General features: G+C 41.2%; 1 protein-coding gene across 8 annotated transcripts in view; it reads right to left on the bottom strand.

Annotated features, from left to right (window-relative positions):
- Window positions 1-23,563, bottom strand: part of KYAT1 (kynurenine aminotransferase 1) — a 60,953-nt gene that overhangs the window by 21,249 nt on the left and 16,141 nt on the right. For 2 of the 8 annotated variants that reach the window (XM_089669116.1, XM_089669117.1), the window contains 8 exons: window positions 23,424-23,537; window positions 18,421-18,485; window positions 15,952-16,102; window positions 11,204-11,353; window positions 7,803-7,889; window positions 6,404-6,529; window positions 3,412-3,532; window positions 1,301-1,377 (listed from right to left, as the gene is read on the bottom strand). In XM_089669116.1, the coding sequence (XP_089525242.1) occupies window positions 1,301-1,377; window positions 3,412-3,532; window positions 6,404-6,529; window positions 7,803-7,889; window positions 11,204-11,353; window positions 15,952-16,102; window positions 18,421-18,485; window positions 23,424-23,525 (879 nt within the window). In that variant the 5' untranslated portion in view covers window positions 23,526-23,537. The remainder of the gene's footprint in view (window positions 1-1,300; window positions 1,378-3,411; window positions 3,533-6,403; window positions 6,530-7,802; window positions 7,890-11,203; window positions 11,354-15,951; window positions 16,103-18,420; window positions 18,486-23,423; window positions 23,538-23,563) is intronic. The other 6 variants (XM_089669118.1, XM_089669119.1, XM_089669120.1 and 3 more) reach the window with 3 other exon arrangements.

Genomic DNA, 23,563 nt, shown 5'->3' with positions numbered 1-23,563 from the left:
CAATAGAGTAAAATTTTATCATTAACCACTTCAGGACTGCTTGCCCGCATTGTATTGTGATGTACTTGTATGTCACAGGTCTCTTCCAGGTACAGAATGTGCACGTGCGCACCTCCCGCCAACTCCCAATGCCAGCTGTTTCAGGTCTTGTAATTCTGATAGCACCTTTGTTATATTTCAGCTTTATCTGTCGGTTATTGGTGATAAACTCAAGCAGGAGATATAACCTAATAAAACCTTTCAACCTAACACTTCTGCTCTGATAGAGAGAGAATATAAGTAAATAATCAAAAATGAATGATTCCCCGAGCAGTAAAGCTGCATTGTAATAATTTAAGAGGACGTACAGTAGGTTCATATTATCACAAATGCCAGTTTGTAAATGGTTTGCTTTCAAGCCTAAGAGCAGGGGTCTCCAAACATTCTAAACAAAGGGCTGGCTTACTATCTTTCAGACTTTAGGGGGGCCGGAGTGGCCAGTGGAAGTAGAAAATGTCCCAGCGTCAGTGGGAGTGAAAAAAAAAAATTACATAGTGCTTGTAGTCAGTGGAAGGAGGAATATTATCCAATCACTAATATTAGTCGATGAATAATGCCCCATCATTGGTGTCAGTGGGAGGAATAGTGCCCCATCATTGGTGACAGTGGGAGGATAGTGCCCCATCACTGGTGACAGTGGGAGGAATAGTGCCCCATCATTGGTGTCAGTGGGAGGAATAGTGCCCCATCATTGGTATCAGTGGGAGGAATAGTGTCCCATCACTGGTGTCAGTGGTAGGAATAGTGCCCCATCACTGGTGTCAGTGGAAGGAATAGTGCCCCATCATTGGTATCAGTGAGAGGAATAGTGCCCCATCATTGGTGTCAGTGGGAGGAATAGTGTCCCATCATTGGTATCAGTGGGAGGAATAGTGTCCCATCATTGGTATCAGTGGGAGGAATAGTGTCCCATCATTGGTATCAGTGGGAGGAATAGTGCCCCATCACTGGTGACAGTGGAAGGAATAGTGCCCCATCACTGGTGTCAGTGGGATGAATAGTGCCCCATCATTGGTGTCAGTGGGATGAATAGTGCCCCATCATTGGTGTCAGTGGGATGAATAGTGCCCCATCAATGGTGTTAGTTGATGGATTCTATTAGTGGGAGGAATTGTGCCCCATCATTGGTTTTAATGGAAGGAAAATGCCCCATTGTTGGTGTCAGTGGGAGAAACAGTACCCCAAGGGCCGTATAGAGGCAAGCAAAGGGCCGCATTCAGCCCACGGGCCAAGGTTTGGAGACCACGGCCTAAGAGGTTACCTTCCATCCTGTGGCACTGAAAGTCTTCCCTGCACTTCCAACAGTGATGGTACGTTCCCACATTCCTGGCAGGTTAGCTTTATAGATAAAAGGAAGAAGAAATGTTTTGTGAATATAGAAAAATCAGGCAACATTTCCTGAAAAGTGTATCTTGCACCTGAAAATTTTTTTTTTTTTTTAAAAGAATATACACTAAGCAATTGCACTTAAAGCTATATTAAACCCAGAACCAAAAATGTTATACAGTATATTGCAACTTACCAGGGATTTTTTCTCAGTGAATAGGTTCAGGAACTCAACCATGTCCCCCCCCTTTTCCCACCAAACCACAACAGATGGTGGGTGTGACCAAACTGCAGTGGGAGGGGTTTGAAGGCATTAAATACTAGGAGTGTGTTACAGAGTGTAGAGTTCAGGGGTGCACTACACATGTGCAGAGTTAAGGAGTGTGGTATGTACAGAGGTCAGATTACAGGAGTGCACTATGTACAGAGTGCAGGGTTCAGTAGTGTGCTGTGTATAGAATGCAGTGTTCAAGAAAACATTACATACAGCCTGCAGGGTTCAGGAGTGCGCTATGTACAGAGGGCAGAATTAAAGGGTGCACTACGTACTGAGTGCAGGGCTCAGGGCGCGCCATGTACAGAGTGCAGGGCGCGCCATGTACAGAGTGCAGGGTTCAGGGGTGTGCCACATACAGAGTGCAGGGTTCAGGGGGGCACTATGTACACTGTGCAGGGTTCAGGGGTGAACTATGTACTGGGTGCAGAATTCAGGGGTGATCATAGAGGGTGCAGCCTACCACATGATGCCCCCTCCCACCAATGTCTACACTGTACTAGCACCTGCACCTTTCTTGTCCACAACGTGAGTGCAGGGCAGGGAGGAATCTGCAGAGCCACTGGGAGAGGCAAGCTGTCCTTGTAAGCACAGAAGCCATTATTCTGTGTTTTCAAGTGACAGTGGTGAATAGGCAGCAGAGGGTGAGAACCAGGAGGTGGTGGAACCGAGTTCCACCACGTTCCTGCTGAAAAAAAGTCCTGCAGCTTACTAATCAGAAGTGGTTGCTGCATTAGTTTTCTTTTTTTTTGTTAAGCTTTTTTTCCCCTCAGTTTTCACTTGGTGATCTGGCTAGTAACACACCTCTTGTATTAGAGCGCTTCCACTCTGGATGAAGGGGCACAGGGGGGCAATTTTGGATAGCAGCATCGTCAGTCTGGGGGTAGGGGAGTGTTAGATGGACTAGAGGATTTAAATACACTAACAAATTGAAGCAAAGCTCTGGCAAATACCTTATAAGCAGTTATAGCAAACAGTTGTTTTTCCTTTTGGAATAAAGGTTTTATATGAATAAAAGTTGATCATTGTAAGCTCCCCTGACCGTGGTAAATGGTTTGTCTCATCTTGTAAATTATATAATCTGCAGCAGACCTTTGTCTTTTGAAAAACAACAAACTTACTGGCTGGATCACCAGTGAAAATAGAAGAAAGCAAGCCTACACAAGAAATACATTCACTGACCACTTTATTAGGTACACCTGTTCAATTGCTTGGTAACACAAATTGCTAATCCGCTAAATCACATGGCAGCAACTCAATGCATTTAGGCATCTAGACGTGGTGAAGACGACTTGCTGAAGTTCAAACCGAGCATCAGAATGGGGAAAAAAGGGGATTTAAGTGACTTTGAACATGGCATGGTTGTTGGTGACAGACGAGCTGGTCTGAGTATTTAAAAAACTGCTGATCTACTGGGATTTTCACGCACAACCATCTCTAGGGTTTACCGAGAATGGTCTGAAAGAGAAAATATACAGTGAGCGGCAGTTGTGTGGCTGAAAATGCCTTGTTGTTGTCAGACTGGTTGCTGTAACATTCAGATGGTAGGGTCAGAATTTGGCGTAAACAACATAAAAAGAATGGATCCATCCTGCCTTGTATCAACGGTTGAGGCTGGTGGTGTAATGGTGTGAGGGAGATTTTCTTGGCATAGCAAGGTGTACCTAATAAAGTGGCCGGTGAGTGTATAATGCAGCTATCACATCTAAGAATTGTTAAGCTGCAATATAATAAATATTTGCTTTTTGGTTTAATACTGCCTTAATACTTACCAATTCGAATATGTTGTTGGCCATCATAGACCAGCCATTCATAAACTTCATCAGAGAAGCACAGGATATCATACTTCACACAGATGTTGGCAATTTCTTCCAGCTCCTCCTTACTGAACACCTACACACAACAAAAACACAAACTGTGAATGCAGTAATTGGAATATCATAACTAGACAATGGAAGAAAAAAAAACAAACAAACAAAAACAAACACTGAAAGATCATCAACTCTGTTGAACACTCCGTGTAGCACATGTGAATACAGGAGAGCTTTATTAGCATCCCCATCCAATCTTAAAGCGGAGTTGCACTCACCCTGTCAAAAAATGTTAGCAGATACAGAAACTGTAGCTGCTGACTTTTAAAAAACAGCCACTTACCTGTCCCTTAGTGTGCGCCCTGCAGCCCATTTCACTGGCCGTCCTGTATTCCAGGAGGCCGGTATTTTCAGTGTGGGCACTCGGCTGTGACAGCTTGCGGCTTCACAGCCGGATACCCACTGCGCATGCGCGAGTAGTGCTGCACTTCATGAATGGTCCTGTAGTCTTCTGGGACCTGTCATGTCCCAAAAGACTACAGGGAGGGAGGGAGGACACCTTCCGCTTCCGATCGCCTAGGCCAGGGGTAGGCAACCTGCGGCTCTCCAGCTGTTGCAGGTCTACAAGTTCCATCATGCCTCTGCAAGTCATAGCTGTAACTGTCAGTTTTGTAATGTTGCAGTGCCTCATGGGAAATGTACAGTGGGGCAAAAAAGTATTTAGTCAGCCACCAATTGTGCAAGTTCTCCCACTTAAAAAGATGAGAGAGGCCTGTAATTGGCATCATAGGTAGACTTCAACTATAAGAGACAAAATGAGGAAAAAAATCCAGACAATCACATTGGCTGATTTGGAAAGAATTTATTTGCAAATTACGGTGGAAAATAAGTATTTGGTCACCTACAAACAAGCAAGATTTCTGGCTCTCACAGACCTGTACCTTCTTCTTTAAGAGGCTCCTCTGTCCTGCACTCATTACCTGTATCAATGGCACCTGTTTGAACTTGTTATCAGTATAAAAAACACCTGTCCACAACCTCAAACAGTCACACTCCAAACTCCACTATGGTGAAGACCACAGAGCTGTCGAAGGACACCAGAAACAAAATTGGAGACCTGCACCAGGCTGGGAAGACTGAATCTGCAATAGGCAAGCAACTTGGTGTGAACAAATCAACTGTGGGAGCAATAATTAGAAAATGGAAGACATACAAGACCACTGATAAGCTCCCTCGATCTGGGGCTCCACGCAAGATCTCACCCCGTGGGGTCAAAATGATCACAAGAACGGTGAGCAAAAATCCCAGGACCACACGGGGGGGACCTAGTGAATGACCTGCAGAGAGCTGGGACCAACATAACAAAGGCTACCATCAGTAACACACTACGCCGCCAGGGTCTCAGATCCTGCAGTGCCAGACGTGTCCCCCTGCTTAAGCCGGTACATGTCCGGGCCCATCTGAAGTTTGCTAGAGAGCATATGGATGATCCAGAAGAGGATTGGGAGAATGTCATATGGTCAGATGAAACCAAAATAGAACTGTTTGGTAGAAACACAACTCGTCGTGTTTGGAGGAGAGAGAATGCTGAGTTGCATTCAAAGAACACCATACTTACTGTGAAGCATGGGGGTGGCAACATCATGCTTTGGGGCTGTTTCTCCGCAAAGGGACCAGGACGACTGATCCATGTACAGGACAGAATGAATGGGGCCATGTATCGAGAGATTTTGAGTGCAAACCTCCTTCCATCAGCAAGGGCATTGAGGATGAAACGTGGCTGGGTCTTCCAACATGACAATGATCCCAAACATACCGCCCGGGCAACGAAGGAGTGGCTTCGTAAGAAGCATTTCAAGGTCCTGGAGTGGCCTAGCCTGTCTCCAGATCTCAACCCCATAGAAAACCTTTGGAGGGAGTTGAAAGTCCGTGTTGCCCAGCGACAGCTCCAAAACTTTACTGCTCTAGAGGAGATCTGCATGGAGGAATGGGCCAACATACCAGCAACAGTGTGTGCCAACCTTGTGAAGACTGACAGGAAACGTCTGACCTCTGTCATTGCCAACAAAGGATATATAACAAAGTATTGAGATGAACTTTTCATATTGACCAAATACTTATTTTCCACCATAATTTTCAACTAAATTCTTTCCAAATCAGCCAATGTGATTGTCTGGATTTTTTTTCTCATTTTGTCTCTCATAGTTGAGGTCTACCTATGATGCCAATTACAGGCCTCTCTCATCTTTTTAAGTGGGAGAACTTGCACAATTGGTGGCTGACTAAATACTTTTTTGCCCCATTGTAGTTCCACAACAGCTAGAGAGCCGCAGGTTGCCTACCCCTGGCCTAGGGGATTGGACCGGAAGTGGAAGCAGGTTGCCTGTCAAATTCAGGTACCCGCTCCCCCCCAGCCCCCCAAAGGTGCCAATCCTTAATGGGAAGCAGTCTTTAAAGCGGAACTTCCCCTTTTGGGTGGAGCTCCGCTCGAAGCTTGATACAAACGGATGAAAATTCGACTGGTTCAACAGGGACCAGACGACTTTCGATTTGTGTGTGGCCCACCTTGTCCAGTAGATTGACTTCTGTCGAAAATGCTGGAAAACTTTAAATTTGATCAGCCGCTGCAGCCAATCAGCTGCAGCTCTGATCAGCTTATTTTGACAGGAGTCTTGCTGTCAGAATACAATAGCACAGTAGGGAAAATTCCTTTATTCTGACAGCTGAACAAAAAAATGCGTGCATATCCAACATAAGTGCTGCTGTGCAGGGGATGACAGAAGGCTGATATCAAGACAGAGTCAGGTACTTGTGCTAGCCGTTTGAAAATTAATTTTAAAGGAGCACACAACTGCATGAAATGTTTTTATTTATTTATGCATTTATTTATTATCTGCCTGCAGTTCAGCTTTAAGAAGAAACTTGAGTTACAAACCATTTTTTGCTCACTCACCTTTCCCAGTGGATTATTTGGAGTGTTTAACACAAAAGCCTTGGTGCGTTTTGTGATCTTCGCTTCGAGCTCTGCAGGGTCAAGCCTCCAGTCCCCACTACTGTGTAGCTGTCCTGCATCTGTAGGCTTCAGTATGAAAAGACTTGTATGAGAATGGAAATGGAATGATGGGCCAAACAACAAACCCCTCTCTCCCCCCCCCCCCCCCGGTGCGGTTTGCGGTAGAACATTCGAAACGGACAAAAAATTTGCCATGAACATCGAACCCAATGCAAGTCTGTGGGGCTCGAACTTGCAAATTCAAAAGTGCCAAATTTGAAGGCTTATATGCAGGGTATTGGCCATAAAAGAGGTATGGGGACTCTGGTAATGAATCAGTGAAATTTGTTTTTCAAAAACTACCGATTTTAAAGGAGCAGTAATTTTTCATTGCTTTAAGTAAAAAAAAAAAAAATGGAAAAAATCCTTTAAATATCATGCCTGGGGGTCCCCTTAAACTACCTGGAAAGTTGCACATCTGTACAATGTATAGAACCTTCTGCAGGACTGACATTTTTCTTTTGTTTTTTACTGGCATGTTGAAAAAGAAAAAAAAAAAACGGGCCCCACCCCCCAATCTATACCAGATTTGGTTTTTTTATGTATTTTTTGCTTACCTTTACAAAAATATTATGCTTTATTCATTTTATTTTTTTCAGGGAGTCTTATATAGTGTAAGGTAGATACTGTGTACTGTGAGAGCGCAGTGCATTGTGGGGCGTTTGGCAAGTGAACAGTTGGTGGTGCCTTCACACCGTAACCCTTCAGAGTTCTTTTTGACGAGTGCAGGATTGGACCCTACTCTAAAAATCCTAATTATATGCACCTGTCATACAGGTGCCGAAAAATTAGGCCTTGGTGACAGGACAGGGCATGCATCCTTTATCAGCAGTTGTGGTCAGATGCAATACATTTTGGGGGGGATGGGGCGTGCCCAAGGGCGGACTGACCATTCGGGCACTGCCTGAGGGCCTGGGGTTAGTAGGGGGCCTCATGAGATATCCCTGGTACCTTTCATAGGCTTTTTTGGGTGTGGTTTGAGTGTGGGACACAGGGGCCCCATGATTTTCTATTGCCCAGGGGCCCCTTGAGTTGTCAGTCTGCCCCTGGGCATGCCATTTAGCATCTTTGCCCTGGGCACTAGATGACCTTGTCCCAGCATTGCACAGCATCCATGTTATACAAGCTTCATTCCACCTGTGATGTCAGCGTATACTTGGAAGACACACAATACAAGTCAATAGAATAAATCAGCTTGTTCAATTCAACATGGAGGGATGTGGTGGTTGTCTAAAGCCTTTTATATAGCATGTCTCAGATAGCAAAACTATCCTGATATTGGACAAAGAAAGCCACTTACAGGTCTTAAGGGAATATACACACATTGTCCACCGGCCATTTTCGTCATTGGCTCATAGCAGTCAAATGATGGTTCTATGATAATGACCTATAAAAAATAAAATCCCAATGTAAAAAAGTTATATATCAAACAAACTCTCACTACTACACCCCAAGAAAAAAATCACACTTTCACCCTTGAAAGCAAATATTCATAAACTTTTTTTTTCTAAATACACTAAACCCCTCTCTCATAAATAACACCCACTTAAATAGTGATAAAAATTAAGAAAAACTCTATAAGTGTCTCACGCAAGTCCAAAATAATTCTCCAAAAAATATGTGTCCAAAAATATCAATATCTTCCAAAGTTCTACAGTGTAATCAACTCAATTCACCAGTCCAGATCCCGTAAACCTCGAAAAAATTAAACTGGATACAGTGTAAAACCTTCAAGTTTTATCATTAATTAATAAGGGAGAAAAAAAACACTATATAATAAATTAAATATATATAAGTGAGCGACATGTGAAACATGCAAACAAAAATTATTCACTCGGTGTACACTCCTGACGTGGATCTCTCGAGAAGAAGTCGGAAGTGACGAAACGCATCAGAGGCGTGACGTCTGCCGCCAAACCGGAAGGAGCAGCGCAGCCACTTTGAATATTGGAAAACGTGGACTTTACCATATGAACTGCTGGGGACTGGTCTGACGGATATAGCAATCCTAAATGTAAGAAGTTTAATAAATTTTTACTTATACCTCATATTATACAATTGATAGAGCTCCTCTTTACCTCCACGAGGAATTTGGGAAGTTGAAAAGGGTACTAACTGCATGGTGGATGGAAGCTGACAAGTATACATTATATATCCTCAAATGCCTGTTTTTACTGCAAGAGGGTAATTGCTTTGAATCCCACCAGTGTGAGGTATCACGGACTGTTCACTTCACCTTTTGATGTGTTTATTGGAAACTGACAAGCGAATACTATATACATCCAGAAATGCTCGTTTTGTTTCCAAGAGGGCAATTGCCTTTAATCCCCCTAGTGTGAGGTGTCACAGAGTGTTCACTTCACTTTTGATGTGTTGTATTTTCACTGAGTGATCTTGTGGATCTATATATTATTTCATAATTATTTTTTTTTCTCACTTATTAATTAATGATAAAACTAGAAGGTATTACACTATATCCAGTTTCATTTTTTCGAGCTTTATGTGATCTGGACTGGTGAATTGAGTTGAATACACTGTAGAACTTTGGAATATATTGATATTTTTGGACACAAATTTTTTTGGACAATTATTTTGGACTTGTGTGAGACACTTATGAGGTTATAGAGTTTTTCTTAATTTTTATCACTATTTAAGTAGGTGTTATTCATGAGAGAGGGGTTTAGTGTATTTAGAGAAAAGGTTTATGAATGTAAAAAAGTTACAGTAGGTCAATAAATATTAGAAACTCTCAAGCATCCATAGTTATTTACTAATTTTGTGTGGATAGATATAGAGGTTCATTTAAAGTGTATGTCAAGCCACAACTATAGTGGGGAAGGATTTTTATGGCTATCCAGAGAGATTTCCCCTCACTCACTGTCCTTCTTACAACCTGCATGCCCATTTGTTGAAATGAATTCAATCATAATTTATTTCCACTTTACATTTAGCATGCCACACCAGGGAGTCAGAATTACGACCTTACGTCTGCACAACTGACACCTTGTCCACAACACCACCAACGAAGTTGCTTATAATGAGTTCCAAAAATCAGGTCTTCATGGGAAGTAAATACCAGACACCCAACCAACCACGGAATTAAAACACACAAAGGGGGATTCTGAAACTAAATCCTATAAAATAAGAAAGTCATTGTTGAAATATAGATAGACTGGCTGTAGAATAAAAATATTCAGCTTCTGAAGGTTAAAAAAAAAAAAATCTCTATTGGGTGCTTTGGGCAACATCTCTACTTCTCACTAAGCAAACCACATAGTGGACTTGAACACATGGTTTTACACCATACACTTTACCGGCTGTGCCACTACTAGATTTGCTTATTATAACCCCCCCCCCCAAAAAAAAAAAAAAAAAAAATTAGAGCCTTATTGAACATAGTTATGGCATGCAATCGCTATATCAAAGTAAACATGCCCCACCTGGGATTAAAACTCATGAGTTAGATGAAGGATGGCTGCAGGGTGAGCACGAGTTGAAGGCATAGGGCTGTGGGAGGAGATACAAGGAGTGGCATGGGGGAAATAGAATATAAAGGTGGCTGTATTACCACAAAGCAGGAGGGGAGGTGAAAGCAAATGTGGGAAATGTCACAGTGGATATACAGGAGCTGGCAATAATGGGCAGCAATGACAGCATTTCCCAGGATGTGGGGCTACTTACATAATGCAGGTCATTTGTAGAATTAGCAAGAAAGTTAAAGTATGATGCTTAGCATGCTGCTAGAGGAGTAAATGGAACTTTACCCATAACAACTTGATAAAAAATAATGTTCTTTAGCAAGAAACACACATTCCACATGAATAATGATCTCACCAAAATTAACGTGGGCTGTAAATTGCCTCCAGCATTGTTCTATTTCTTCTTGCTGGGGGCTTCCATTTTGATGAAGCCCAGAGCCCCTGAACAGCAATAAATCTTTAGGCTGTCAGCAAATCTGCCTCTACAAATTTGGCACAATGCCCAACAAATAGAGAGCAACTGAGCATGTGCAGAGCAGGGTGAACAGTGTATTATTGGATTTTAAACAGTATAGGCACTTGTTTTTAATATTTTACACAGCTATACCTACAAAAGAGGCCAGCATGAAGATATCTAGCAGGACTTCATTTTCTGACTATAAGAGTATAAACTAGGCTGCGGTGGCCCTGAGGAGTAGATTCTCCCCTCACTCGTGACCATTTTCACATTTCACAGAAGGGAAAAACATAATAGGGAACCCCCCACAAAAAGACGCAGGCAGCTGAAAAAATGTTTAGTTATTTTAACTCTTCCCCACTTTATAAAAAAAACAAAACAACAAAAAAAAAAAGTTTTGGCTATATGTACACTTTAATTCTAAAAGCCATGTCCTTTCAGCATATACGGTATGTATATGAATACAACAAACCAAGAATACAAAAGTCATATTTAAACAGAATTATGCTGAAACCATCCGTAGACCTGGGATTTGCAGAAGAGAAGGAGAAATGATAGTACATAGTATGTAGAATACGGTTATTGTAAAAAATTAATGGCATACAATGCACAATTTATTAAGCAATAAAAAATGCTGCTTGCCATAACGACCCATATTTTTTGGCCCTTTATTAAAAATTGCAATTGCGTCATAGAGACTAATTCTTCAATACATTTGCATAACAGAGATATGGTACTGTAATAAGAGTAGTTTTAGGTGGTTACCTCATCGCCTTCTTCCACCAGAGCATGGAAAGCAGAAAAAAGAGCCCCATATGCTCCGACTGTCACCAGGACATTGGTAAGAGGGTCTAGTTCTCTTTCAAGAAGTTGGCCAAACAGTTTGGCCAGAACCTTCACCAATGGAGGATGCCCCTGCAACAAAACAACAGGACTAGAATATTATAGGAAACATGTTGCCTTGAGTTCGGTGCCTGCTCACCCCAGGTAGTTTTCTCTTTGGTGTCCAGGATCAAGTACATTAGCATTTAACATAAGCATTTAATAATTCTGCATTTAAACCAGTCCAGGATTTTAGGACTTGCAGTTAATGTAAGGTGTTAAAGGAAACAGAGACCTCAATTGTTGACCTCCTCCTGAAAATGTTAGCTGGCTAGCTCACATGGTAATCCTATGGCTCCAATATTGGGTCCCTGACCCAGAACAATTATGTGGACCAGGAAAGCCATAAAGAAAGTATAACTGCTTATCTGTACATTTGTTCTGGTCCGGAGAGGAGGTATTAAAGGAGCTGACACGGCCGATTCAAGGCAAAGCTTAAAGTTGTGCGGTACAATATAAAAATGAGTTGCTTGCTTATATAAATGTTTATGTACCATAACTGTACCTATAGAAGCTGCTTTCACAGTCACATGACCATCTTATGGCTTTCCCTAGCTGGACTGAGTGCGGGAGGAAGAGGTCACTTCCAGTGATGTCACTCATTGCTCCACACCAGCCTGAAGCTGTAGGGCAAGGTGAAAACACTCACCTATTGCAGTGTAAGGCAACGGGTGAGCAGGGTCACCATGAAAACAGAAATACTAGTCATGCAAATTTAACAAAGTATGCTTGTTTAATAAAGACAAAGAAAAAAATCAAATTACTAAATATATTCGGGTCTGATGGTCTACCTGTAGCAATATATACACAATTAGCTTTAAGACGTTGAAAATAAATTGTAATGTAGAAAATTTAATTAAAGATCTACAAGATACTATATGTGAATGTTTTTGAAATAAATACACATCTAGCAACTTATATTTAGCAAATATCTATACACAGCCAGACATTTGAGTGGTAACAGAAATTAGGAATCCCATTTACTGATTTTCAGATGTTCACTGTTGTCCCAAGAAATATCCAACATCATCATACACTAATGACCAACAGCAATTGTCTACATGAGATTTGGGATATTCCTGGTAACAACATTTTGAGCCCTACAGGTCTAGTACCTATAGACATAAGTTGACTGTTGACCATCTTGGATGATTTCAGGTCAGATCATACAGAGATCATTATGTCTTTAGGCAGCAGTGAAAACCACTGGCTGAGCTTTCAGTACTGTCAGGACTGGACTTTCCAACCATTCGCTATTATAACGTTCCGGACATAGAGATCATGACATGGATTCAACACAAGGTGTGCCAGCTCTCTGTTCTCTCTTACAGAGGAATAAATGTCTTTCGTTGTCCATGTCATAGAACATATTTACATTTTAAAAGGCCATCCCCGGGCAAATGGTTTTTTTGGCATCTTAAACCTTCCCTCACCCCTCTTAAAAATCTCTTAGTTACTTTTATAAGCTCCTGTAGGATAGAAAATATTCTGCAATCATCACACAGCTTCAAGATCTCAGTTTCAAGTCACATATGTGTGCCCCAAAGAGCTACTGGGGCTTTAAAGCTGAAAAATTCAGGAATTTGGCCAATTTGTAAAATTATGAGTCAAGTCCAATGAGCTGCAAGACATCTCTTATTACATTGACGGGTTTATTTCTCTGCCGGAGACAAATCATGGGATCTGAGAAAGGAGAATCACGCAGAGCAGATATGCCCGCCCCTCCCCTCTGCTGCCCATTCACAGAAGCGTTTGTATTTCATAAATGTGTTCAGATAATACCAAGGTTTTTTATGATGGGGCAAGAAGAGGAAGGGGCAGGCATAGCAGCTACAGTGAGTCTCTTTTTCAAGATGCAAAGCCCAGAAGGATCAGTATCAGGCTCCTGGAAATACAGCGATAGCGGTCTTCCAGGAGTGTTTTAAAGCTGTCAGATATAATCTAAGCCCATGAGGTGGCATGCACCTCTCAGGACTTAATTCATTTTTTAGAAAGGAGCTAAATTCCTAGAATTTAGCTTTATGGGGACCCATTCTCTAAACAGGAATGCTGCCATGACAGGCAGCATTTCCTAATAACTGGGGAAGAGAGGAGCTAGTGTGGTATCTTAAATAGAAGTTTAAAAAATAAAACAAATGCTGAAGGGGATTGACTCAAAAAAAAAAAAAAAAAATCAGCAATATAAACAGGGTGAGGACATTCTGCTACAGTATGTCTGTAAATGTTTGTTGAATATATAGGGTACAAATACAGACTAGTACTGTTTCCAAGTGCGCAATATCTTGAATATTTTTGCAAACGATGTAGATGTGCACTGTGCTGCATGTCTTCTGCAGTTCTAAAAAAAAAAAAAAAAAAAAAAACATTCCTTATGTAACCTATATATTTGAAGTAGGACTATAGGCTAAACTTTTCCCCCCCATTTTGGATAGAGTAAGGAAGGGTTATAAACCAGTAGTTTATTTTTTGCCATCTGCATCCCATTGGGGAGAATTAACTTCACTTCCTGTCCCATAGCCAAAACAGAAAACAAGAGGAACTCCCTGCAAATTGAATAAATTGAAGAAATCCATTGGGGCCCGCCAGGTCACCAAAACCAATATCGCCATTGGAAGATTTCCCCTCTATTACTTTTTTGGGGACAACCCAAAATTTGGGATTTTCTTTTACGTTCAATAACAATGGTTAACAGGACAAAAAGAGAGGGCCAATCGCCCTAACGGAGTCATAGACAGCAGCAGCAATTGAGAGGCGTCCTAATCCCTCTCCACTCTATCCATAACAAAAAAAAAGTGTTTGCCTTTAGTTGTACTTTAAACTTACTGTTTTAGTTATTTTAAGTGTTTATACACATTCATGTTGAATTTTGATTTTTAGAATGTTTGCCTCCACATACATCAACTCATTATATATTCCCAAGGCATACCTGTTGGCACTAAATCTACCAAGTCTGCTATGCAAATCCAGTTTTACCAGGCTAAACTCCTGTAGTCAGGAGAATGGTCATCTTCCAAGGGGTTACAAGTTAGTGGGTTAATTGTCCATCCATCCCATATCTTATGCTGTTTATCCTTGAATTTATCTCTCATAGGCAAGCCTTTTAAAAAGGGAGTAGCGAGTTGATTTCTGATATTCACATACTAAATATGGGTTGTAAAGCTGCAGCATATGTTTAGCTATTTATTTACAGGCTGGCTACATTATTTCTTGTATAAAGGGTTGATCATAGTGATTTGAGCTAAAGTGGAACTATAGACAAAACTTTTTTTTCCCACTTGGATAGAACAAGGGAGGGTTATAACCCCTGTCAGATTTTTTTTCGCCATATGTGTCTCATTGTGGAGGAGATTTCCCTTCACTTCCTGTCCTATAGCCAAACAGAAAGTGAGAGGAAATCCCTGCAAATTAATAAAATTCCTTGCTGACCAGAACCAGTGTCCCCATTGGAAGGTTTCCCCTCTATTACCTTTCTGGAGACAACCCACTATTTGGGATTTTCATTTACTGTCAATGACAATGGTAAACAGGTCAAAAAGAGAGGGTGAATTTCCCTAAAGGGGACACAGACAGCCATACTTGATAGGTGTTCTAATCCTGCTCAACTCTGTCTAAAATGAAAAAAGACTTTAGTTAAACTTTAAAGATTAAAATGATTCTAAAAGGCAAGAGTTTTTTTTTTTAATCTTAATGCATTCTATGAAGGTAAAAAAAAAAAACCCTTCATGCAACTCCTCCCAGCCCCTCCTAAATATATACATGAGCCTGATCTTGATCGAGCAATGTGCACGAGAGCAATGGCTCTCTCAGCTCTTGCTGGCCTCATTGGACAGAGAGGCAGCAACAGGAGCCAATGAGATGGGACCCAGAAGCTGGTGGCAATCACTGTAATAGTGGAGTCTACTCCAGCGATTTCCAGCTTCCATATATATTGGCCAGGTATGGCACATACTAACTTACATTGTGCCAAGCTGCCATACCATGGAAACCTCTCACAAAGGAAGAACAGCAGTTGGCATTACTGAGCTCTTCTGAGAATGTTAGTTTCCTGTCTTTCCATGATGGCTGACGTGGTTTAATACTATACAGCAGTGGTCTCCAAACTTTCTAGACAAAGTCCTTTAGACTTTAGAGGGGGCAGGACTTTTGCCAATGGGAGTAGAAAAGGTCCAGATGTCAGTGGGGAAAAAAATGCCTCATCTTTGGTGTTAGCAGGAGGAATTGTGCCACACTGTTGGTGTCAGTGAGAGGAATTGTGCCCCATCATTGGTGTCATTGGCAAGAATTGTGCCCCATTATTGGTCAGTAGGGGGAATTATGCCCCATTAATGCATCAGAGGATGAAATAGTGCCCCAAGGGCCAGATAAAAGCAAAGGGCCGCATCTGGCCCTTGGGCCACAGTTTGGAGACCACTGCTGTAGAGTAACTGAAAAATCGTGTAGAAAAGGAGAACTTCTGACCTTCCTCTGACTTTTCTGATTTTTCCAGGTCAGTAGCTTATAAAAGTAGCATAACAGCCACTAGCAGTTTTAGAAGTCCACAATACCAAGTCTCATATGTCTCATAACTGATATTGACCTAAGAGTCAGGAAAGATGGTGTGTTTGGTGAAGGCAGTGAAGCAGCATACTTACAAAGGCTCTGGTGTACTGGTTCAGCAAGGTGTGCTCCTCAGTGATAGCTTTTGCAAAGGCTTCTCTTAAAAAACTTGGAGGACTGAAATCTGGAAAGCCTTGTCCCAGGTTCACAGTTTTATACTGAGCAGCAAGACTGACAAACTCCACCCTGTAAGAAAAATGGAGAATCACATCAATAATTCACCTGGACCTGTCTATAACCTGTCAGTGGCGCAAACTCTTCCCAAAATCTGAACATCCTTGCAAAAATGTTCTATAGTAGATAAACAATCTAGATTTTACTGTACACCCCAGAATCTTAAATGGTTGTCACTACTAAACAGGGCCAGGAGGCAGTCAGGCGCGGGCCAGGAGGAGGTCAGGCGCAGGCCAGAAGCATCTCAAATTAATTCTGAAAATAATGTGGAAAATGAATGTTGCCTGGCTGTACAGGACTATAGGTGGACCCCAAACTCAGCAAGTCCTAAGGTGGTAGTGCTACAGTGATTTTTTTTTTTTTTTTTTTTTAAATAAAAATGTGTTATACTTTACCCCCCTACAGGGGTACCACTACACTTACTTCCTCTGTGTAATGAAATTGAACAGAAAGGTCCCTTACCTCCTCTTTTGGAAGCCTCCACCAGGGCTCTCTGCTCCTCCATACTTTGGGGGCCTCCTGTAACAAGCTTGGTGCTCCTGAACCAGCCTGTGTGTGTCCATAGAAACACACAGTGCCAGTAAGCCCCGCCCCCTCCTCACAGGAGATTGACTTACAATAGCAGTTCTTCCTGTGAAAGCAGAAAGTGAGGGGAGCAGTGCTGGAACCAGAGAGTGCTGGAGAGGTGACATGGAGCTTGGTAAGTTCAAGACAAGTAGTGGGGCATTTTTTCACCTTAATGCAGAGAATGCATGAAGGTAAAAAAAATGAAAAAAAAAGTTTAGATTTTAGTAGATTAGATACTTTAAGTAATCAAATGTATTTTTTTGCATAAAACTAGTACCTGCATCTGTGATATTATCAGCAATCTACATTGAGCACTGCTATCCTTCCAACACTGGGAGCTTTGTGAGAAGAGGACAGAGCAGAGTGATCACCGCAGCAATGCTATACTGCTCTTTCACTTTCCAATATTCCAATGTATGTCATTTCAACACTATACCTATCGCTTTGCCTGGATAAACTAAAGCAACAAAGCAGACAGATCATGTTCTTTTCATGGCTTTAAATACAAAATCATTATGTATCATTTGGACTCATGCACACAGATTCTTCAAAACACTAAGTTTTCAGGCATTTTTTTTTTTTTTTTTTAAACGGACCTAAATGCAGCCCATTTTCAATAGGCCTGTACACACAGACTTGTAAATGAATGTCTTGTATAGATCAGGAAATGTTTTTATATATGTATATATTTATGCATTTTATTTTTTTAACCACTTCCCGACCGACCGTTGCATATAAACGGCCGGACGGTGGCAGTGCAGAGTCGGGTGGCCGTTTATAAACGGCCTCCCCACACCCTGCTTGTGCGCGCTCCCTCGGAGCGCGCAGCACCGCGATCCGGTGCCCGCTGTGTCCTCCGGACACAGTGAAACACCGATCATCGGACGGGACCTCTGTACGAGGTCCCGATCATGTGATCAGTGATTGGCCAATCAGTGATCACATGCAAAGTAGTAAGCAAGATGTCACTTGTGACATCATTGCTTACTACGTGTGAAATCTGTGAATGATCACAGAGGTCACATGGTACAAGCCTATTCACAACAGCCTTGTACCATGTGACAAGCTGTGACCAATCACAGCTCACACAGTACTTCACAATGAGTGCAAGAATGCACACAGAGAGAAAGAGAAATGATTGCTTTTACATCCTATATGGGTGTAAAAGCAATCAGTGTAAAAAAAAAAAATCTTCATCACCCCCCACAAGTAGTACAGTGTCACCATGGTGACACTGTACTGCTAGGGTGACAGTATGTAAAAAAATAAAAAAATAAAAATGTAAAAAAAATGTTTAAAAATTATAATTTTTGGTTATAAACTAATTTGGATTTTTTTTTACTAAAAAGATAACGGAATAAATTTTGGCAAAGATTTATGATGAAATATTATTTATTTGCAAAATTGTATAAAAAAACACTTCTTTTTAAAAAATTTTGGACTTTTTCATTTGCATAGCAAAAAAAATAAAAATCTCAGCGGTGAATAAATACCACCAAAATAAAGCTTTATCTGTCTCAAAAAAATGGTAAAAAATTCATTTGGGTACAGTGTTGCATGACCGCGCAATTGTCATTCAAAGTGTGATAGCGCTGAAAGCTGAAAATTGCCCTGGTCAGGAAGGGGGTAAAAGTGTCCGGTCTGGAAGTGGTTAACATGCAGATCTTAGCCACATGCACAAAGATGTACTCCTGACCCTTGCCTTTCAGAACCAGATCCTGATTGGCCCCCTTGATGCTCAAAGAACACAAATTCATACTCACCAAATGTTTTCATCCACTCCCTCCAGCCTCCGGGCTTGAATCCGCTTTGCCATTCTGTCCTGTATCTGGGCAGTAAAAGCATAGAGTGGTGAATAAGAGCTCACAATCCCTCTTACCCCCAAGCTGGAGAACAAGAACTGGCCCCTCCACCTTCTCTGAGCAGCACCACGTAAGGAAAGCACACATTGGACTTTGTTTCTAATTAGTGTAAAAAAATGTGTATGCATTCTGACAGCAAAGAGGAGGTGTATTATGGCTGCAGTAGACCGTGTTGTCGTGTGTCTGCTTGAATGGGTGCCATCCACATGCAAAACACAAGTCCGGTATTTTGAAATAAAGACCAAATGTGACTGGATCTTCTAATCCAGAGGCCAAAGATCAAAGTAACGGGGTTAATTAATAACAAAGCAGACTATGGCTGGTTAGAAAAAACTCAGTGACAAGAAGCATGAAGATCTAGAACATAACTCTGAGTTAACTAATTCGACAAAGCAGTACACATGTTGGGAGAATAGTAAATCTCTTAGCCATGTACTTTATAAATCTACAGTGTTGCTTTAACACACGTATGTAAAGAGCACTAAATGTAGTAACACACGGCCAACCAAATAAAAGTTTTTCCATAATTTCTAGACATGTGCACACCGGAAATATTTGTTTCGTTTCGGAAGCATTTGTTCATTGAAGAATTTTGTTTCATATTCATTATGTTGAACCAATTTGTTTTCGGAATTACTTTTGTACATTCGTTGGTCCGGGTGGATTCGAAAAATGTTTCAGTTTTTCCCGGAAGATTGCTATATAAATCGATATATTACCGAATCAGATGGATTCAAATTGGAAAAATTCTATATTTTCAGATGTTAGTCCGACCCACCAAGAGAAATGGCATGATTGGACAATATCGACTGGTGTCATGTGCATCCGAATTAACGAATAGAACGAAATTCAGATCCATTACTGATCTGAAGGCGAGTTATTAAATGAATTTTATAATTGAATTCATTTCCCCATGTGCCCGAACTACTACCACATCATGTGGTGTCATCTGAATGAAACTAATACATTCGTTAATTTCATTATAATTTTTTTTTCGGATTCATTGACATTACCAAGTCTATTCAGAGATTCATATACATCTGAATCTCTGAAAATTTTTCTTTTTTTGTTCGAAAAACGAATCGTAATGAAAACGCACATGTCTAATAATTTCACAATTCCTTGTCAACCAGCAAAACCAACTAAAAAAATAAATAAATAAATAAAGTATCCTATCCTCATCCCCAAAGATGTAAACTTACTTGAATGTCAAAGCTCTGGCCTACTACAATCTTCACATCTCATGGATAAACTCTTACTTTCCACTGACCACAGCTGTGCACTAGATCCCTATAGACTTCTATGAGGCTGGCTTCTGATACAGGAAAGCCCAAGGCACAGACAGCGGCAACATTTCAGCAGTCAGATATGGAGATGGGGAATGTCCAGACCGCTTAGGATTGGTCCAGCACAGGTGACAGCTTCCTGGTGGGCTGGCTCAGGTGAGTTTGGACTAGGATCAGAACATCCTCCAGCTCATCCCTAACCAATCTGACTTTGGTGAATTTTCCTTAATGTGAATATTCATCATCTCTATCAACTTACTTTTGTTCAACTGAGCCCTTCCATCATGGTTAATTTGCACTCTTCGATTGCATCTCAGGCATAAAATAATAGTTAAAGTGAACCATTCAGGGCCAAGTAGCAGGTTCACCTTGTCATGAGAAATTTTGCCAAAAACAGGCATAGCTACAAATAAGGGAGGAAATACTTTACCTTTGCACTGCCCATGCCACTATTTAATAGAAATCCTCTTCCGAAACCAATTCCCTTGTTGTCTCCATAAGATTTCTACTGAATGAAGTAGCATTCTGATGCCTTGGGCTGTGGAAAAGGAAAGTATCCCTTCTCCTATTTTGTACGTTACGGGAACAGCTTACTTCACAACAGGTCTCTTTATGCAAAGAATATGTTACCCCATCAGATCAGTATACTGCTGCTTCTCCACCCCCCAGCTCTCCAATCCAAATTCCTTTATGCAGCTGAGAACAGAGATTATGTGATTACTTATAATGAATTTAAAAAAAGTATATATATATATATATATTTATTTTACACACACACACTATATTGTGCAAATATTGGGATGCCTGTTTCTACATGCACATGAACTTTAAGGACATATATATATATATATATATATATATATATATATATAACCAAATCTGTGCAAATAATAACCTAACAATTAAAGATGTTGCGAGCTGAACACTTAAGTAGATTTTGCAATACCCCAAACAGCATAGAAAAAAAAATGGAGCAACGCAAACAACTAGATAACTTACGCAGTCCAAAAAAGTCCACATAAAGAATCCACCAAGACGAATGGAGCCAATGTTCAAATTGTGAGTAAGAAGCGTGGCATGCATATACTTCCAGATGTAAATGGTGTTCACTCCCCGCCACCAAACAAACAAGTTGCTGCTCACCTCAAGGGAATGACCCCTGATTTAACAGATAGGTCATATCTCGCATTTCCCTACTGGGGTGTCGATAGACTGGGAGTTCTGTCAATCACCGATGATGTATCCTCACATTAATCCAAATGCATCCAAAAGATCAAGATGAGGCAAATAGTGCTGTTTGCGAACTTTAATCTTTAAAAGGAATATATGAATATGAAATTTTTGAGGTAGTTTAGCTCACTGGTGCCCCGGTATAGCTAGTAGTACAGCAGGAGTGTTTTACCTTTTTATATTCCTCTGCTCTCTCCATGGCAGTGGTAGAGCTTTAATAATGGTGAGGGTGGCGGTGTGGCTCCATTCCCACTGATGAAGTCCAGCCCAGGACGTAACATGTATGAGGGGGGAGGAGCCACGCCTTCTGACGTCAATCGTGGCTATCTTTGATGCATCTATTGTCAAAATGAGTGCTTGTTTATGCACTTTTTGGAAAGTGCCGGATTTGTAAGTGTGATTTTATCCTTTTAAAGATCAATGTTAGTAAACAGAGAGCACGATTTGTCTCCTCTAGATCTTTCTATTTTTTCCTTTCTCCTATTTCTTTGTCTGCTGTGTTGTCCTAGAAAAACATTCACAGCAAGTGAAACCTGCATGTGTTGTGTAGTGCATCTCTCCATCCCACGCCATCATAGTTAGTCTGGCTGAAAAAAGACAAAGTCCATCCAGTCCAACCATTAAAAAAAAAAAAAAAAAGTTATAATCCTATACCCACAGTTGATCCAGAGGAAGGCCAAAAAAAACCCCCAGCAAAGCAAGATCCACTTTGCTCCTGCAGGGAAAACAAATTCTTCCTGATCCCCCGAGAGATATTCCCTGGATCAACTTTACCTATAAATGTTAGTATCCAGTTATATTCTGTGTATCTAAGAAAGAATCCAGGCCTTTTTTAAAGCAATCCACTTAGCTGGCCAGAACCAACTCTTGAGGGAGTCTATTCCACATTTTCATAGCTCTTACTGGGAAGAAACCTTTCCGTGTTTGGAGATTACATTTCTTTTCCACCAGACGTAAAGAGTGCCCCCTTGTCCTCTGTGATGACCTCAGGGTAAATAGCTCTACACCGAGTTCACTATATGAACCACTGATGTATTTATACATGTTGATCTTATCCCCCCTTAATCTTCTCATCTCAAGAGAGAATAAATTCAGTTCCTCTAATCTTTCCTCATAGCTGAGCTCCTCCATGCCTCGTATCAGTTTGGCTGCCCTTCTCTGTACTTTCTCCAGTTCCCCAATGTTCTTTTTGTGAATTGGTGCCCAAAACTGAACTGCATATTCCAGATGAGGTGTTACTAATGATTTGTACCGGGGTAAAATGATATCTCTTTCTGGAGTCTATACCTCGTTTAATACAAGAGAGGATTTTGCTCGCCTTAGAAGTGGCAGCTTGGCATTGCATGCCATTATTAAGCTTGTGATCTACCAGAACCCCCAGATCCTTCTCTACCATTGATTCCCCCAGTTGTACCCCTGGTATGTATGTAACATTCATATTCTTAGCTCCCAAGTGCAGAACCTTACATTTATCAACATTAAACCTCATTTGCCACATAGTTGCCCAATTAAACAGTACATTGAGGTCATCATGTTTACTTGATCTGTCATCAGGGGTCGGATGTCTCTTCCTGGTTCCTGCAGCTGGCCCCTGATGACACGCCACAGTTTATGCACAGTATGGATGGGAAATGACTGGTGCGTGCACACTGTGGCCGAGATTGCCCGAAGCCTCCTGGGATGCATGTTAGTATTCCAAGAGGCTTCTAGTGGGAAAGATATCATCTTACCATTAAAGAATTAAAAATTAATATCCGATTATATAACTGAAGGGGGAATATAAAAAGTACTTTGGAAACTGCTAGTGAGCCCTGAAGCAAGCACGTCATTGAGGACATTAGCAAAAAAAACCGGGGTTCCATGGAGGGGGTTGGGTTACATGAAGGTGCAAAGAAGGGCGTTACCAGCAAAGCTGTCGCCAGTGTCCAATCACCTGAAGGTAGCAGCATATAATCCAGGGTCTATGCCCGTGTAAAATAGACCATTTAGTGGCTAAAGAAAATAAAGAGAGAAAAAAGGACTATCTTGCAAACAAATCAACATCTAGGCCTCTATGGTGGCCATACACGCTTCAATTTTTATTTGATCAATGCGCGATTCAATCAAAAATGATTGCACTGGCAAACAATCAAATGGGCATAATTTATTCTCCCTGCCAGTCAATTTGGATATGATTTTGATCAAATTCGCTCAAACTGAGTCAATCAATCGTGTTGCACTGAACAGCAACACAGATGCTGTGATCATGAAGTTGATGTATTTCGATCATGTGTATGGCCACCATTAGACACACAACAGTTGGAGAACATTTTAGCAGCCAGTTGACAGGGGTAATACAGTAGAGACTATTAAGGCTATAACAACAACGATGAGGTCACAGCTACTTACATGAACGCAGCTGGCAGTGGCGCTGGTGTTAGACGATTGTCTGTGTGCAATCACCAAGTATTCAGCCCCTCTGCGCCTCATCCTGGCCATCAATGGCAGCATGATGATGAAAAGCTAAAGATACACAATTGTGTATATTC

The sequence above is a fragment of the Staurois parvus genome, unplaced genomic scaffold (assembly GCF_062004578.1).
Source record: "Staurois parvus isolate SC_StPar_1 unplaced genomic scaffold, SC_StPar_1.0 ptg000068l, whole genome shotgun sequence".
NCBI lineage: Eukaryota > Metazoa > Chordata > Amphibia > Anura > Ranidae > Staurois > Staurois parvus.
The sequence above is the reverse complement of the archived record's forward strand: the minus strand, read 5'-3'. Positions and strand labels throughout refer to the sequence as shown.